Source organism: Apteryx rowi, unplaced genomic scaffold (assembly GCF_003343035.1).
Source record: "Apteryx rowi isolate R43461 unplaced genomic scaffold, aptRow1 scaffold_1, whole genome shotgun sequence".
Lineage (NCBI taxonomy): Eukaryota > Metazoa > Chordata > Aves > Apterygiformes > Apterygidae > Apteryx > Apteryx rowi.
In genome coordinates this window covers 10503452-10522737 of record NW_020447196.1, presented here as the reverse complement: position 1 = coordinate 10522737, position 19286 = coordinate 10503452, and the positions used below count along the sequence as shown (strand labels likewise).

The 19286-nt window shown below is 39.7% G+C and overlaps 1 protein-coding gene across 1 annotated transcript in view; it reads left to right on the top strand.

The window, feature by feature from the left end:
- The window catches only part of PKD1L2 (polycystin 1 like 2), a 43317-nt gene extending 24430 nt beyond the window's left edge, over positions 1-18887 (top strand). The window contains 20 exon segments of the mRNA XM_026059855.1: positions 418-648; positions 1331-1432; positions 1650-1828; positions 2340-2486; positions 3005-3204; positions 3363-3589; positions 4193-4409; positions 5097-5325; positions 6118-6349; positions 6805-6901; positions 8422-8562; positions 9249-9434; positions 10389-10716; positions 11740-11873; positions 12798-12925; positions 13267-13427; positions 14819-15029; positions 16473-16574; positions 17731-17862; positions 18723-18887. Of these exon segments, the coding sequence (XP_025915640.1) occupies positions 418-648; positions 1331-1432; positions 1650-1828; positions 2340-2486; positions 3005-3204; positions 3363-3589; positions 4193-4409; positions 5097-5325; positions 6118-6349; positions 6805-6901; positions 8422-8562; positions 9249-9434; positions 10389-10716; positions 11740-11873; positions 12798-12925; positions 13267-13427; positions 14819-15029; positions 16473-16574; positions 17731-17862; positions 18723-18887 (3549 nt within the window).
- Positions 18888-19286: the final 399 nt, after the last annotated feature.

Sequence of the window (19286 nt, the reverse complement as noted above, 5' to 3'; positions counted from 1 at the left end):
ATAATAATGTTTATATTATACACTTCACAGCCAGCCCTTATGACCACAGCATTGTAGCAAAATAACAGGTTTGAACTCAGACCATAAAATAAGTTCATTTTGAGATGTTTTAATAAAATCAAGAAGTGAAGTTTAATCCAATATAAAATGACATTTCTACTACTTTCTTGTGATGTGCTTCCATATAAGAAGAAACAGAACCATTCTGACAAGGCTGTATTGTATAATAATGAGTATTTCTGGCTAGATACTAGAATTAATATTCCCTATTGGAACTTGAGCAACTCTTTCCTGTATAGCAATTCTCCCCACTAACTGTTCAATCTCAGCAGTCTCTTTGGTTTGCTTGGTAAGTTATCTGATACTTTGAAGCCAAATGTCCAGAATGTTTTATTGGGAAACTTTTCTGGTTTTCAGGTAGGACCAAAAACAAATCCTAGAAGCACACAGTGCCTCTGCAACCATCTGACCTTCTTTGGGAGCTCCTTCTTCGTCATACCGAATGCCATCGACGTTAGCAAAACTGTAGAGCTATTTGGTACATTTGTGGACAACCCTGTGGTGGTGACAACTGTAGGATGTATCTTTCTGGTGTATGTGCTTGTAGTTATTTGGGCTCGAAGGAAAGACATCCAGGATGATGCCAAAGTAAGTCTTCAGATAAAGACTGAATGTATTTAGATCAATTCCTGCTTTGCCTGGCCTTCTCTGTGGAGGACATGTCATTCCAAGCACTTAGGACAGACAGTAGCCCACATTTCTGTAAGCTGAAGCCCCTAAATGAAATGTGATCTGAGAGTTAGCGTAGATGTTCCAAGGGTCATTCTCAGTATGTTCCTTAGAATATTCATAAATTTTCAGCTATCGGTGAGTTACTTATGTTAAGCTTTGAAAATGAGACTATAATAAAACTGAATTTGGTTTGACACTCAGAGTCCCCAAACTTTGTTCGTTTCTGTGTCTTTCTGCCTACCCTGCTTCTAGGCATAACTTAAAATAGTTTTTTCTCCTGGGAAAAATTTGAACAGAAGTGAAAAGGCTGATTTTATTTACATTTTCTTTAGAAAATTCAGCTTTGAAGTTTTTTTCATTTTTTACTGAAAAAAAACCTTCTGGGAAACGCAGATTTTTTTTTGTGCAAAATGTCATTAACCATCATAAAACTGTTTTAATAGGAAGTCTTCAGCCAACCCTACTCCCTTCCCTTTTACTCTATGTTTCCTGGTAAGTATAAGCACTGTTCACAAGATGACAAATTCCTATCCACAGCATTAAGGCAGCCATACTTACAGAACTGCTAACACACTGCTTGTATTATGTCGCTCTGCAGGTGAAAATCACAGTACTGGAAGACAATGACCCCTTTGCTCAGTATCGTTATCTTGTGACAGTTTTTACAGGACACCGCCGAGGGGCAGCCACAACCTCCAAGGTACAGAAGGAACTATGCAGTAATACAGTTTATGAATGCATTTATAGAACTTGATGAACAATGAAGCACCAGGGACTAGTAAACAGGATGGCTCAAATGCAACTTCTAAGCCAGAAAGTCCTTAAATTTGATGAAACCAGAAAGAGTATGTCAGAGGAATAATCACACATAGAATTCTGAGATGTGCAGGTCTTCAGACTGTCCTTCTATTCTCCAGGTGACACTCACCCTCTACGGACTGGAAGGAGAGAGTGAGCCACACCATCTAACTGACCCTGATACACCAGTCTTTGAACGTGGAGGAGTGGATGTTTTCCTACTCTGTACTCTCTTCCCTCTTGGGGAACTGCAGAGTATTAGACTATGGCATGATAATTCAGGGCATAGTCCATCCTGGTAAGTGTATGCAGTGAAATATTAAAGATCCACAATTTTTTTTAATAATGATAACATTTTTCCTTTTCTACTATATAACAAAATCATCCTTTTCACAATTCTAGAAAGGAAGGGTTAGTTTCTCTTTTTTTTGCAGATGAATAGATCAAATCATAATCTAAACTGCAGGACCAGAAGTGCCTCCCATATATTGCGTCCAGTACATATCCCTGCCTACATCCTGATTCTGTGCTGGGACAAAACTTCTGTAAATACTCCCAAAACATACTACAGAAGCTATAAAGTGAAACCCAGGCACAATAATCAGATGGGAGAATGGTTAAATTCTCTGGATTAGGTCACCAGTCTGAGTACTAGCATTTTGGGGCACGCTGGGGGGTGTTCAGTGCCTTACAGTTTAGATGCAACAAAAGAAGCCAAAGGCCAGAGTTTGTCCTCCATACTCCTGTTGAGCCCTGAACTTCATACTACTCAGTTACATGTGAATGTGCCCTGTATGTTTTTCTGATAGGTACGTGAATCGAGTATTGGTCCATGACCTGGCATGGGACCAAAAATGGTACTTCCTCTGTAACTCTTGGCTAGCCATTGATATTGGAGAATGTGTCCTTGATAAAGTGTTTCCAGTAGCTACAGAACAGGACATGAAGCAGTTCAGGTAAATACTCCTGCTTTACAGACTTTTTAGCTCCTGAGAGTAATCAGTCTGAAAAACAAGTGTGCAAAAAGATGAAACCCCTAGGCCAAAATGAAAACAAGGGAGGTCTTTCCATTGACCTCAAAGCACTCTGGACAAGGAGAAGAGGAAGGATGGTTTGCTAAGTCTAATTGTTACCTTAATGGTAATACCACAGTGGAAATGCTGGTATTAAAAAAGGATGGTCTGACATGATCTACAAAAACCCAAGCATCTTATCTTCTCTTATGTGTAACTTCCCTGAAAATTTATATAGAAACTGCTTATGATTAGCTTTTCCTCCATGGTGTGGCCAAAAGGAAAGGACATAAGTAGTTATGATTATTCCATGCAAATCAAGCCATATTTGGTAATTTCTCATAGTTATTATTTCTTCTGATAGTGCCTAGAGGCACCAACAGGTCAGTGCCCCAAACTACAGCTTTATTATTCCTTCTGCTTTCTAAGCATCCCCTTGATTTCGCCTTTCTCCTTCCCAGCAATCTGTTTTTCATGAAGACCTCCAAGGGTTTCCAAGACGGACATATCTGGTACTCAGTTTTCAGCCGCTCCCCACGAAGCTCCTTCACACGAGCCCAGCGTGTGTCATGCTGCTTCTCACTGCTGCTCTGCACCATGTTGACTAGCATCATGTTCTGGGGAGTGCCAAAGGATCCAGCAGAGCAGAAAATGGACTTGGGTAATAATCCTAATCATTGCTTGGGCAGGGAAATAGAGAGACAGCAGAATCTAGAAGCAGGACAGTTGGATTGGGGTACAAATGGGATTTTTCATAGGAGAGAGATCTGATGGTTCCTGGGGTTATTCTCACTCCTCCTCTCTGTTTGATCTTGACAGGTAAGATCGAGTTCACATGGCAGGAGGTGATGATTGGCTTCGAGAGCTCCCTCCTCATGTTCCCCATCAACCTACTCATTGTGCAGATCTTCAGGAACATACAATCCCGGCCAGCCATGCAGGGGAGAGAGAAGAAGCCAGGGAAGTGTGGTCGTGTGTCCCCAAGTCTACCTCCCACACRACAGGTCACCCAGGCTGTCTCACTCACTCCAGAGGCTGTGATAAAGGCAAGTCCCTGTGGCTGCTCCCCAATGCGCTCTGCACTGCCCTCTGCTGCCACACACCACCTATCCACAGTGCAAGAGCAAAAAACTTTCTTGTCAGATGCCCTTCAGATTGTCCGCAATTACAAGCCAAGTATGCACTGGTGCATAGCACTCAGTTATGCATCTACATGCATACATGCATGGGAGGGAGGAACTGGCCAGAGGCATCCACCTTCAGGATATATTCCGCCTGCAGGGGACCTCCTGACTTCAGCAAGATCTGCCTATGTACATCTCAGGTCCTTGCATGATTATGTGGGACCAAAATCACTGTGCTCAGTGGTTACAAGCAAACATTAAGCAGGACAGTGAAGATAAAAGGTATCATAGCCCCCGTCTTCCTCAGCTTAGGTCCTCAGTCAGGTAAACCGCATTTTTGAATCCTGAAAGCTGTCCTGCTGAACTCATTGAAATCAGCCTGTCACATCCAGCCTTACAGGATGTGCTATCTCCATTCTGGAGATTTTAGCAACCTGTGCACTCCCAACCAGTGATGTCTTCCCATCACATCAGGTTTACACACTGCAGGCAGAGTCACTGCCATGTTGCTGCCATCTTTTCTAGGACATAAGGAGAATTGCCAATTCACTGTTTAAAGCCCTGAAGACTCCRTCACTCACCTCAGTATCAGACCTTGGAAAATCAACTAACATCAACACTCTTTTGGCACTGGTTGAGGACATCATCTGCCAGCAGAACAGAGCTGGGCACGAGTTTTATGATGAGAGTAAAAAGAAGGATGACCCTATAATTGTCACAATAGGTGCTGTGGATATACAAGGTAAGTAAGACAATGTGACAGTCCTGCTGAAATCTGTGTAGTGAAAATGATGAAGACCACTGGATGCGATGACCCAAGCTCTTCTTATATTCTATCTTAAAGGCAATTAAATGATGACACTGTGAAATGTCTATTTCCTATGCTGTAGAATGAAATGTTAGCTACCAGCCTGGCTTGGGAGAAGGATCAGTATCTAATAGCATCAAGACTCTCAAATATGAGTTGCTTCATATCATTTTGTCCTCTGCTTTTTTCTTGCTAATCCTGTGTTGCTGATCCTTTCAGTCCGATTCTTAACTTAGGCATTGATTTATTTTCAATTAAACAATAATAGATGAGTGAAGAATTCCACTGATTTCATTAAGACTTGCATTTGGCTTTTCCAGTGAGTGTACCAAGCTACAAATTGCACRGGTAGACTATAAACAAAGTAGCACTTAATCTCATCTGACTTTTCTATTAAGGTTTTAAGACCTCTGTCTTACCAAATTCCCTCCTGGTATGTCCAGCCTATCCCTGCAGAAGAGCATTAAAGCTCCATTACTGAAGTTGCATTTACATGTCCCTTCAAATGTTACTGTGCATTGTCACATCGATAATCTTGGGCTCCAATTCTGTTACCTTTTGTACTGAATAGTATTTTAATCTATGGATAGCTATGCTGATATTTTTTTTCTTTACTTGCAGAAAAAACAAGAAGCCCAACTTCAGAGAAGGGAATGTGTGAGCGGCTGAAATACAATGACTACAACCGCTGCTTGTACATGCAGCTCCAGCACGTAGAGATGGAGCTGGAACTACTGGGGCCCCATAAGTTTCAGATGCCTCAGAGTTATACACAAGCTGTTCGGCAGGTTCAGCACATGAAGAACCTCCTGGAGAGCCAGATCTGCTCATCAGCATCCATCAGTGAGAGGTAACCTAGTTCTCATCCCATTTTCAGTAAAAGTAAATTCAGGTCATGAACTCAAAACTGGCCAGGACGATGGAGCCCAAAGTAATTGCTGCTTAATACTTGCTAGGTAAGCATTATTATAGCTGTAGAAGCATGTCTTATTATTATACTATAGTAGGAGCAACAAAGAAAATTCAATGCATTGTGTACCGCACACAAAAGCAATAAAGACAGATCATCACTCTTTGTCATTTTTGCCTCCAAAACTGAATGTTACAGTACATTGCCACATTATAGCAAAACACTGAAGATAATCACTGAGATCCAAAGTCTCAGGAGGGCTCTAAAAACATATGGATAAAGAAAAATTAATGAGCAGACAAAAATATCTCAGAAAAATATGATCATTAAGTTGGAAATATTGAAAACACCACCAGTAATTATCTCTCTGGTCTTTATGGTGATCACAAGGGACGTATCCAGCAGCTAAAATGCACTCGTGTTTATTTTTTTGTCAACATTTCTACTGGAAGTTCAATTATGCATGAACTGAGGATGAATTACACCCATCATATTTGTTTTCATTTTAGCTGGTGTCTGCAGACTTCCCCAAATTTTTGCTCTCTGTACCTTTTGCTATCCATATATCCTGTGTAATTGCATTAGTTAAAATAATTAAAAATATTTTGGTTGAGAATTTAAATCGTAATATGTTGCCTATGTTGCCTACCACACTTGAAGATTGTGATTTTGTTCATTGGCTTCTATTCCACTGCAGAACTAAATTTTTTTCTCTTCTGGTTGACTCTCAAGGTGGTCCCTTACTCCAAGCTTCTCTGGTGATGGCAAGAAAGGCTCTTCTTCCAAAGGGCTGCCCTGGTGGTTTGTGTTCATTGCTTGGTTCCTTGTTGCAGCCACCAGTGGCGTATCTGGGTTCTTTACTATGCTCTACGGGCTGCATTATGGCAAGGAGAACTCCATCAAGTGGCTGATCTCCATGGCCATCTCCTTCTTTGAAAGTCTTTTCATCACACAGCCCTTAAAGGTGAGATCCTCAAAAGTACAACTACTGGCTAATAAGAACTCACTCTACCATCACTTCAGGAAAAGTTTTGTGTGTTTTAAAGAACCACAGGACTTGTAAAACAAGAAATCTTTGCCCTTAAAACAAGAGCTAGCAGCTAGATTACAGTGTTGTTCTGTCTTTTGCTTGCATTAATTCCTTTAGTTTCATCTCCCCTTCTTTTGCCAGAGTTTGATAGGTGATGAGGTTTCTGACCAGGAAAGATGTTTCAAATGGCAAAAGGAGTTTAGTAAGTTGGACCCTGGGCCTGCACGCTGTTCTCTTGTTCATGTGCTTCAGCTGCATGAGTGCAACACAGTCAAAGCACAGTTCTTCTGCCTGGTCTAGAGTGCCTGGATACAAAGGGATCCTGGTCAGAGTCTGAGCTTCTTTATGTGAAACAGGCATGCAGTGAGTCTATAGCTAATTCTTTCCAGGTGCTGGGATTTGCTGCTTTTTTTGCTCTGGTTCTGAAGAAGGTGGAGCAGGAGGATGAAGAAAACACAGCCATTGATGGGTCTTTATCTGCCCCAGGTGTGTACAAGTTAGAAACAATTAAAGATAGTGAAGTGTTCTCTGATATTTTGGAGTGTTTTATGCACAAATATRTGATCCATAGCTAGTGAATTCCTGAGTTAACCTATCTTTATATACCTGAAACTTACCTGAAGATAGCAGAAATCTCTGGAATGCACAGGTGCTGTGACTACATGCCCACCCATTAGCATTCCCAAGGTCAGGGTGGAAGTGGGGACAAAGCTAAATAATTAATTTTGTGCCAGTCAGAGAGGAATATGAGTAAAGATGTCCCTGCAGCTTTACATCAGAAGAATCAGTAAGGGTTGGGAAATATTCCTAGAATAGCAATGAAGAGGACAATGACCATTGTATGTCCAGGTAGGATAAATTTTGCAGAATACTTAATGAAAAAGACCACAAGATCAAAAAGATAAAGGAGAAAAAGTTCTGGATCAAAAGAACAATACCTCCTTGTTTATCTTTTTCTGTATTTTTTTACCTCTGCAAATATGTATACATGCACACTTTTACCCAGTCCTGTTGTGAGATTGCCCTTGTTATTGGAGGACCTACCTGCTCCCAGGATACTGATATCTGACTTCTTCCTTCCCCCATCACTGGCTTGCCCAAGTCAGGAAAGAAGAATCATTTTCCTATATTGATTCATATGACATCAGGAATTGTGAAAGTCTTCTGGTAGTTCAGCAACCATGTTTCAGTCTGCCAAAATTTGAGGAACATCTAGGGAAGAATATAATAAAATGCAGCAAACTGTCTGAAAACATTAAAATCAAAATTAATGAATTAGTGCTATAAATATGCAGAAGTCATCCTTAAATATTTCAGCTCTCATATCAGACATAAGGAAAAGCAGATTTACAGGGAGACCTGTTTAAGTAGACATCTCGGTTTTCACAGGATATTTCACAACTTGGTGAAAATAAACATGTAGTGCAGTGCAAAATGTTGCACTCTCACCCAATATGGTAGATATTTATCTAACAAGCATGTCTAAAACTCAACTTCTGTTACAAGGAAATTTCCCACCTCCTTTAAGTCTTATGATATGAAAGTTCTCAGTTTTCCAATTTACGTAGTTTTCTACAGCCACTCAACTATCACAATTATTTGTACTACTACTCCCGTTAATCAAATAGTGGGTACTGCAATCACAATCATGTCTAAAAAAAGTTTACAGTGGCAAACAGGAGTCCTAGGCAACAGTAAAGAGTGCTGTTCAACAGTTTTATTCCTGATCAGTCACAAGCTCCGAGTATATCATATTTTGAGATGCTCAGCGTAGGCTGGGCAACAGGAAGAAAGGGACACCCAGGCTACAGGGTTACAGCCTGAACCTGCCATACTGTGTTTGTGAGCTCCCTCACCATCGTTACCTTACTCTACTGATAGCTTAAGTCATGTCCCCTCTCTTCGTAACAGAAAGTATTAATGTTTCCTTACCATGTCAAAATAAATGAAAAGCCAGACACAGAGGATCTATTGAATGATTCTAGGTTTCCTGCTCTCATTCACAGGTGATTCAAATCCTCTCTTCGGAGCCCGACGGGACAGCAGAAGCAACATTTACCAGCCACCTCCTGCAACAGATGTTGAGAAAATGAAAATCAGCTGCATGAAGGAGCAAAAAGCATTTGCCCTCATCAGAGAAATCCTGGGTATTACCCATCAATAGATTATCTTCTTGTTTTATTCATATCAATATTTTTACACCAGTGAAAATATTGTTCTCCTGGGTAAAAAAGAAATGGTGTATCTTTTGCTTTCTGCTAGCCATTACGGTGTACAGGTGAGCTGCTCAGTGCAGTTCAAGCTGAAGGGGAGTGGAAACGTTAGCTGGAGATAAAAAAAAAAGTGTAGCTAAGGCTGGATTTTATGGTAAGGAAACGGACTACAAAAATGTGAGAGGCTAAAGAAAAATTACAAAGGGCAAAAGGAGGAGGTCAGTGCTTAAAAGAAGTTGGAATCAAAACAGCAATTGGAGGGCATCTTTCTAAAAGTAAAAATTGTCTACAGATAATGACTTATACTTCAGTCTTGCTTACTCTAAAAGCAATGGAAAAAAATACTTCAACTTCACTTGAAACAAAGTCAGGCTACTAGTTCCATTTAGAGCCTTTGTTGCTGTTGGTGTTAGCCAGCCTTCCCACTTATTTTCTTGATCACTACTCATATTCCAAATGTGATATGCTTAAATTTCAGCACTTTGAGGTAGCTTGTGTAAATTCATTAGCAGTGGTTAGTGTCTTACAAGTGTCTCTTTAACCTAGTAAGTGGTGACAGCAGTACTTACAGCAGTACTAATTCTGAGCTCACATGTGCTTCCTCTTCTTGTCTTTTCCAGCCTATCTGGGATTTTTATGGATGCTGCTATTRGTTGCCTATGGGCAGAGAGATCCCAATTCCTACTACTTAAACAAGCACATTGAGAACAGCTTTACAGATGGATTCCAGGACGTCTATAGTTACCAGGATTTTTTCACATGGGCAAAAACTACCTTAGTCAAAAATCTTTACGGATCATATAAAGGTGCAGAGACTGTGTTCATATCAAATTGTTTAACCTCAGCTTGCCAGAATCTGAAACATTATCTTTTATACTTATCTCCAACTTGCACGTGCATATTGGATTGGAGGAGGGGATTATGAGTGTATAAGGCTAGTGTGGATTTATGAATCCTAGTAGACAACAAAAATCGATGTATACTTCTACACTGCCTAACCATTATGTGCATAGTTCAATGGCTGCAATATATTGTGCACTGAAACATAATAACCAAATTAACCTTTCATATGATTCCACCAGCCTGACCCCAAGTTTAATGTGGCCTGATATTTTGATTATCTTTAATATAATCCACAAGTTTGGCATTGTAATTTTATATTTTTTACATTTTATGTTACTCATTACAGGTATTCGGATATATGCCTCCTACCTTACATGAGCTTCTTTTTGTGTTAAAAAAAGAATGGTAGGTAGATGGCACTATAAAGCTTCTCCTCAGGAGAGCTCTGTTTGTGTCAGGGCTAAGGTCACAGTGCAGGCAAATTTCATAACATCGCCATGTTTCTATCTAGCCATATCCAGTACTAAGTACAGCCCACTTTCCAGCTCACATTTAAGAGCAAATATTAAAATGCATTAGCAGAGTAGGCACTAGCTGACTGTGGCCAAGTGAACACAGGCTGCACACAGCTGCTCTGCTGTGTGACTCTAAGCAGGTAAATTTTCTCCTGCAGGTCTCAGTTTCCTTCTCTATAAAATACAGACTGATAATGATACTGAACACTGCAGATGGATCTATGGATGTTATCTAAGAACTCAGTTCAAACAGGGACAAGGGCTTAATTTTCATGAGGATTTTGCTTACAGTGTTGTGGATTTTTTTAACAGAAGCTATATCAAAACAATGAATGATATGAAAAATATTAGTAGTAGTTTTGTCATACTGCCAGTGCTGCTCTTTTTCCATCTCCTGTTTAGGATTCATTACAGATGGCAATTCCAAGTTGGTGGGTAGTGCCCGAATTCGCCAAGTAAGAGTGAAAGGAGACACCTGCCCCATTGCTCCCAAACTCCAGCGTGTGATTTGGGAATGCCATGCCCCATATACCTTACAAACAGAAGATACAGCAGATTATGGGGAACACTGGAACACTTCAGCCTTTGATAACTCCTCTGACTTGAGCTTGGCATGGCAGTATCAGAGTCAGTCCAAACTAAGAGGGCACCCAATCTGGGGCAAACTTGCCATCTACAGGGGAGGAGGATATGTGATTCATCTGGGAACAGATCCTAAGAATGCCTCCAGGTACCATGTGTACTAAAGTAAATTATTAGTGAATCTGCTGTAGTGTGAATGCTACTCTTTTCTCTACCTTATTTAGGATTAATTTTGGATAGCATCCTCAGTTTTGCTACTGAGGATTATGCCTGGCTACCGTAGATATTATTGTGGGGGCTTCAATGTAATTTATGTTCTTATCATCTTGCTCCATGTTAGGAAACAATCAGGGTCCAAAGTTAGAATCTGTTTTACTAACTTACATATGTGGATTTCTGATTTACAGAAATACAGAGATAGATAATGCTGGAAAACTAATAAATCAGTCCTATCAATGCAGTATTATTCCAGTGCTGGATCTAGTCTAGCTTTTAATGTCTAAAGTAATGAATTTTCAAAGGGGATGTCAAAGGTGGTAAAAAAATAATTTAGCCTAAATCTTTCTGTTTTCAGATCATAGTAAGATCTCCGAAGCTTCTTTCTCTCCCTCTTTAGTGTTTACACTCCCCAGATCCTTGCAGTTTTGTATCCACCTTCTAGTCATCATTAAAGGAGGAGAATGAAAGAAATGTTCCTGGAAGTAATCTCCTCTGTGTTAATATGAATAGTAGCAGGAAAAGTGAAATAACAGGAAATGAGGTCTTGAAATCCAGGATTTAAAAAGAATTTGGCTGATAAGGGACCAGAGGTAAATGAGCAGGAAGTAGTACCCCAGAGGGCTGGAATTCCAAACTTACAGGTAATTTACATGGTTTTGGAGAGATCTGTACAGGAACCTATATGAGGTAAATGAGCCACTTACCTGAAATATTGCAATTTTAGCATTGGCCAATATCAAGTATCTGATTCTCCAGAAGATGCAAAAAGAAACTTAGCGCCTACACTGATAGTGCAAATATCCTCTCTCTTCTTTAGACTTCACAGACCAGAAGTCCTCTGGAATGTCTGGTTTGCCTTTCCTCTGTGATAATGTCCAAACACTCCTATCCCCTGTGTAATACTGTTTCTCTCCTGTATGGGTTAGATGACTGGCTATACATTTTTTGGCAGAATTCTCCAGTACCTTTTCAGCAACGTCTGGCTAGACACCTTTACAAGAGCAGTGTTCGTTGAATTTACAGTCTACAATGCCAATGTGAATCTTTTCTGCATCGTAAATCTGATGTTCGAAACAAATGCTTTAGGTGAGAGCCTTTTTTAACTTACACATTTCAGAAGACAGCAAGCAATGCATCTACAGGTTGGATATTTACATGCTGTCAGTGCTTACCGAGTTCTTGATTCAGTAAACAGAAGTTTGTTAACAACTCTAATAATGGCAGAATCAATAAAAAAATTACAAACCATTTAGAAGTTGATGTAGATATAATACTTATGGAGTGCCACAGTAATGCAGACCATAAGGGCATATTTTATGTTTGCTCATGCTGTAGTCATCTGCTGCTGAAGAAAGCACAGTACTGAAACTTAATCTCTAAAATGTACACAACAGGAACAAGAAAAATTGGTTCCTAATTATTTCAGCTAATCAATACAGTATTAAGAAAAAAAGCACAAGTAACAGAATCTGTCTTTTTTGTTCTAGAAACTTACAAAATATGGCTATGTAATCATTATAATATGTCATATAGATACAACAAAGAGAATAATGAAACTAGATTCTTGCTTGAACAGCATACAAAAAGTTTTAATCTGAACCGTAGCCTCCCTCAGGTCTGTCGCAGTATGGCAAAATGGCCAAACCAGACCACAGAACTAAGCTAATTTTCTTTTTAGAATGAGATTCAAATTTACATCTCCAGATCCTACTGTCACATTTTTGCATTTGTGGTCAAATCGAACTCTGCTCTGCTGGGATTACTATTATAAAAGAGAGTACTAGCACTCCAGAAACCATTGACTGTCTGAAATTCCTATTTGAGGAAAATTTGAAAGAACTCTTCTAAGGCTACTTACATAGTCAATATAAATCTTAGTCTGATAGCCTGATTCAGTCTCACATTGAAGTGAATGTGAGTATAGGGGTCTTACTGGTGAAGTAAATTGTTTGAATGAAAACGGAAAGATGTAATTATTAGAGCACTGAGGTGAATACTGTTATTTTTTAGGGGCCTTCTTCACAAGTGCAGAGCTGCAAAGTATCCGGCTTTACCCATACACCAACAGTCTCCACATCTTTGTCATTGCAGCAGAAGTAATTTATTTCTTCTTTCTTGTCTACTACATGGTAGTACAGGTGAGATCCAATGGGAACTTCTGGTGCCAGGTATCATATTGCTTCTGGTTCTGATCTCATTTACAAATACTTCAGGTTGGTACTTGACTTCGGTAGTGCTGCTGCTGACTTGCCCCAATGGAATATCTGAATCAGACACTACATCTTTATTAAAACATAGGAAGGCAACATTTTATTTGGCAGGAATGCTTCTTTTGAGAAAGAAAATGATAAATCAGTGCAAGATGTAGTTATATGGATGTGCAGTAGTCTGTTTTACTGCAGAAGGGACAGCCCTAATCTTTAGAGGTGTATTGTATAATATGGAGCTGGAGACTGGAACAGTGAAACTGTTTTCACAGGGAAAACTTATGAAGACTCTGAGATGGAGATATTTCCACAGCAAGTGGAATCTCCTGGAGCTGGCCATTATATTGATTAGCTGGAGTGCCCTGTCAGTGTTTGTGAAGCGGACAATCCTAGGGACCCGAGACATCAGCTACTACCAGGAACACAAAGAGGAGTAAGTATTAATGCTAGCTAGTCCGTTCTTTGTCAGTGCTACTAACACAGAAACAGGTCACTTTTCCCAGACAGCAGCTTGTCTGTGCTAGATAACGCTAGCCCATATGTCTATATTCATGAAGCGTGTAAGCATTTCAGGGCTTGCATGTGTGTCAGCAACAGGATTTTCTGTTTTGCTCTAACAAAACATATTGCTCTAACAAAATCCAGCAGACTTGAGCACCAAGTCTCCCAGCCTAGCTGCTAGTTCCCCAGCTGCATCACCCTCTTCTGAATCAACAAGCCTTTCTGCTACAGGACATGCAGCCTGATAGCACATAATCTGCCTCACCCTTTGTTGTAGATAACCGTTCGGTAGAGGACAAAAATGGCTTATTTTATACAGAATGGAAAACAATAACGTCTGTTTAAAAAATATGGTCAAATGGGAAAGAGATCAAGGAATCACAGAATAATTTAGGTAGGAAGGGACCTTTCTGGGCCTCTGCTACAATCCTTTGCTTTGGTGCTAGATCAGGTTGCTCAGGGCCTCGTTTGTTGAGTTTTAAGTATCTCCAAGGATGGAGGTTCCACAGCCTCCTCAGACTCCCATTCCAGCACTTAATTACTCTCATGGTAAAAAAATGGTTTTTTCATATCCAGTTGGAATTTCTCTTGCTGCAATTTGTGACTATTGCCCCTTGTCCTTTTGCTGTGCAGATGCAAGAAGTGTCTGATTCCATCCTCTCTATAACTACCCACGAGGTAGTTGAGGACAGCAATTAGATGCCTCCTTAGCTTTCTTTTCTCTAGGCTGAACAAACCTAGCTCCCTCATCCCCCTCTCATATGTCCTGTACTCCAACCCCCTAACTCTCTCAGTGGCCCTCCACTGGCCTCACTCCATTTTGTCAGTGTCTCTTTCACCGGGGGACCCAAAACTGCACTCAGCATTCCAGACGCAGCCTCACAAGTGCTGAATGAGAGGAGAGAATAATCACTTCCTTTCACCTGATGGCTACGTTCTTGCTCATGTAGCATGTATATATCATATATGTATATGTCACATGCTACACTAGCATTACAGTTTTTTAAATCTTTTGGTGGTCATCTCTGCCATAAAAAAATTAGCTGTCTTTAACCTGTGACTAACTGAAAATCAGCAGCATTTGGGTTATACCCTCGACCCTCTCTCAGCTCTGGCTAATGCTGATATAAAACCCTGCCATGTGCTACTGACCTTTTGTCTGCACCCAGCAGGAAGTATGGAAAGAAACATTCAAGCAAGAGCTCAAGTTAGCCCTACACTGAAAACAAGTCCAGAGTGAYTGGCTTTTCCAGTATACTCATTCATGCAGTGCAAAGGCTTCTATGTGCATTGTTTAATAAATCTTTTCTTTTTTCCTAACAGCTGTGCAAGCTTTAATGAAACAGCAACAGCTGATGCAGTTCTTGGCTACCTGATTGCTTTCCTAGTGCTTCTCTCCACAGTAAAACTGTGGCATCTACTGAGGCTCAACCCCAAACTAAACATGATCACTTCAACCCTAAGGAGGGCCTGGGGTGATATCTCTGGATTCATCACTGTTATTGCAATCATGTTCCTAGCCTATTCCATTGCCGTGAGTATCACTGTGGTTTCTATTGTTTGCAGTCTACATCCAGGTACTTGCAGATTGAATGACTTGTTCCTGAATGGTGAAAGTAATATGGGTTTGAAACATAAAACTAAATAAAGCTGTCTATATAAATCTTAGGTTAGCAGCTTGATGGCTGCAATATACTGCTTGAAGTCTGATTCTTCAGTGTAAGTGAAAGATAAGCTAAAATATCCACTTGTCTGTTCTTTGCAAATTGAAATTTAGAACATGTAATAGTTGTGATAAAAGAGCAAAATATAGGGAAATTCATTTTCTGCATAAAGCTCAAATCAAGGAGAACATATGAAGTACCATTTTCTGTTTGGCTGTTTTTTAAGTGGGAAATAATTATTTTTCCACCTATTATAGGAATTATGTAACTATTATGTAAATAAACTGTTCTTTTTCCTTCTAATGAGATTAAGAAATTATTTGACTGCAACTGTTTACTATTTATCTGAAATGTTTTGTATAAATCTTCTGGCAGAGGGATGTGGGAAATTCAGCACATCTCAGTTGCTAAACCRCTGAAAAGCTTTAGCGGAAACCCTCTAAACAAGATCAAACCTGTAATGTGAAGGGCAATTTTGTGACAAACAGGACCTGCTGCAGCCTCTTTCTGCCTGACTTCCTGTTCCTAATCTCTCCCTTCTCCATCAGTGACACTCTCACAACTAAACAGCTTTAGGCACTAATGTGRCCACAAACTTAACAAGTAAAATAAGTGATAAGATTTTGTGTGGATCAGTTCCATTGCCGAGCCTGCTGTCACGTCATGCAAGTGCTGGAGTAGTGAAAGAGGGAGGCAGGAATATGTACGCAGGGATGAAAGAAAAGGTGAGACTGCAGCAGCCCCCATTTAAATTAGTGTAGGTTATTGTGAAGCCGTGTCCTGACATTACAGACACATGTAGGCCCACAAGATATATATGAAGAAAATAACTCCTTGGTTGCTGAGTGCAAACAAGCAAGCTACATATTTGAAAGGGTGAGTGGGCTATGTACTCACAGGCAAGTGTTTGTAACTGTGATGAATTTAGTCAATTATGCAGAGATAAATCTGCTGCTTCGGAGGTGGGCTAAATTACTTTCATGATTTTGTCATGCCTTTGCAGTTCTTCTACATATCTAGTGGCAAGCCGAGCAGGCATAAGACATTCACACATCCAAGAGATAAAAGAAAAAGGTCTTACAGTTAAAGCACATTCAGGAAGTGCAAATCCAGTTCTTATCTCTAGCCTAGACATCTTCTATGACCTTGTCAGGTGTCTTCCCTGATTATATACCAAAAAAACGCACCCCAAAAATACTTCATATGACTCCAATGATAAACTAGGAGAGCTTTCTCCAAATATAATAGTCACTAGCTACATTTGCAGCAGGTACTCTGACTATGGTGCAAGATATGTCTCCTTTCCCCTGCAGACAAACCTGATATTTGGCTGGAAGCTCTACTCCTACAAAACTCTTTTTGATTCAGCAGAGACAATGGTCAGTCTTCAGCTAGGAATCTTCAACTATGAGGAGGTAACATCTCTAACTTTGAGAAATTTATTATTTGTATCATTAGCATCTCAGATATCCAATCATCAGATATGCTTTGAACTAGCAAATGGAAAGACTTTCAATTAGTGCTAGACAAGAATCTAATTTTGCAAGTTCTAGAGCCTCCTAAAGCAGACACCCTTTCTCAGTAAGACTAGAAAAGGACATTAGATGAAATATATCTCACGTCCCATTCTGAACATCAGTATGCTCACAATGAACCTTTCATTGAGAGAGGTGCTCGCATTTTAACTAGGTATGTTGCTTACAGACTGTTGGAAAGGATGAAGCAATTCCCTTAGAAAGCTATAGGCAGAAATGTGAGTGACACTCTGCATTCGTTCTGAATATTGACCCATCAGCTTCTCAAGAAAGGCAAGGCCTTCCACAACAGAGGAACTTTGTTACATTTATTTTTATTATTCTTGACCTTTTCATTAAGTTCTTTCAAATGTTACAATATCCTTCAGACAAATCTTTGTGGATTAAACTAGTTTTCAGACATCTCTGACTGTGAAGTCCTCCCTGGTGGATTTTTTTTTTTATTTAAATACCATGGATCCAAAAGGGTATGGGTATGTTTTTCACTTCTACATCCCACTCATGTTGCTAATCATGAAAATATATTCCTATGTTATAGCTTACATGAAAATGAGGTTTTTGAATTTCTATACAATCCTTAGTTGGTATGTGTCTGTGACAGTACGACTGGGTTTCTTTGTAAAGATACTACTAAGTAAAAGCATATAGAGATTTCATCTATACTTTGGTAGCTGAGGCATGATGGAGCTTAAGCTGTTTGTTCTGTGAATAAACAGATCTCCAGGCTTACCAACTTTCACATGAAACTTTCACACCATTATATTGACATGCAAACATTAAAAAAAAGATTGCCCATATTCATATATCATATAAATAAAAATATTTTATCCTTTTTACTATACTGTATCAAAGTATGAAAATGACTAAAGGAGAAAAATATATGAGTATGTAAATATATAAAAAAATGTATATAAAATAATTTATTAGCCACAAGGATTTTCAAAATGACAAACTCCTTCTTTGAGTGTTAAACTGCTTATATGTATACCCTTCTGCTATAACCAAAATATGATGCCTTACCTTATTAATACTACAGGTCTTGGACTACAATCCAATTTTAGGGTCCTTCTTAATTGGATCCTGCATCATTTTCATGACATTTGTGGTGCTGAATTTGTTCATTTCAGTGATTCTGGTTGCTTTCAGTGAGGAGCAGAAGCATTATCAGGTGTGTTCATCTAAGCTCTTCTGTTCTTTAACATTTCTTGTGCAGTGCTTACTCATGACTTAGGTGTTTCACCAACCGATGAAATGCATGTAAACTCTGTCCTGCCCTTAAGAAGTCAACGTTTACACATAAAGAACACTTCAGATTCTGCAGATTCACACTGCCCGTTTCCATTCAGATGAGCCTCTGTTCAGAGTTAGTACCAAATCTTATCTGTAGTCTATATTACRTTCACATACTAAATCCAGCCAAAGAAGAAGAAAAAACTTGGGCTCGTGTCCTAGCTTCATCAAAATCAGTGCCAAAACTACTAGTGTCTTCATGAGGACTATACAGCTCCTTTTAAAACATCACTCTAAGCATCTGACCCATTCAAGTTATTGATAGCATGGTGTGAAATCCAGCTTAGCACTACGGTACTGTCCAAAAGTCCTTAATGAATACTTGACTTTGTAAATGAAGTCAAGGGAGAAGAAARCAAAAGAGATTACCAATAGAAAATACGATATGCTTAGTCTTTCTCATTTATGGCATCTAGAAATGAGGGGCTGCTAGTTGTATATACCACTAGTCGTATGGCAGTTAGCTAGCGAACTCCAGGCTCCAGTGGCAAGATTTCCGCAGATTTTGACAGAGCCAAAATTTCTTCTATTATGTACATATTCACCTACGGGCTATCTGGGACTTTTGTCTTGATAAAAATATTTGTGTGATGTTCTGCTTTGGCAGATATTCACCCTCTGCCTAGAGTGAAGGCATGTCAAGTATAGATTTTCTCTTGTAACTTTGGTTTCAGCAGAGACTGTATAGGTTTCTGGTCCATGTGTCCTAGTAACTTATTTCTGTTGTAATTCTTTTAGGCTTCAGAAGAAGAGGAGATTGTTGATCTAATGCTAATGAAACTTTTCAGTTTCTTTGGGATTAAATGCAAGAAGGAAGAGAAGCCAATCACTAATGATCAACCGGAATAACCTGTCAACAACAAATTGGTAACCATAATGAAAACCTGCTTTGTTCACGGATGAAGGAGTTTACTTTTTAACTGTCAGCTGCAGTGGCTAGACTTCGACTATAGCAGCTTCTGACTAAAATGCTGCCATTCAACCAATAAACTTTTGCTGCCTGATGTTATTATGGTGTACTAGCTGAAAAGTAATGCTAAATCTAAAATGAAATGTCCCAAAGTGCATCCTTCCTGTAGACTTAGCACCTGTATTCAATAAACACTAAGCGTCTGTTGCACTGTTTGGCTAACACCCATTGCTGTGTCAGCGAGGCGGCATCCAAAGATGGCGATCCAGTTACCGATCTACGATTAAAGCGTCCGGAAAGGATTTAAAACGTAACGTGTGCCGGCGCTGGGCTGCAAGTGTGCCCGAACTGCGGGCGCATCAAGGGCAGCGCGAGCAGGGCGCCGGCCCGGC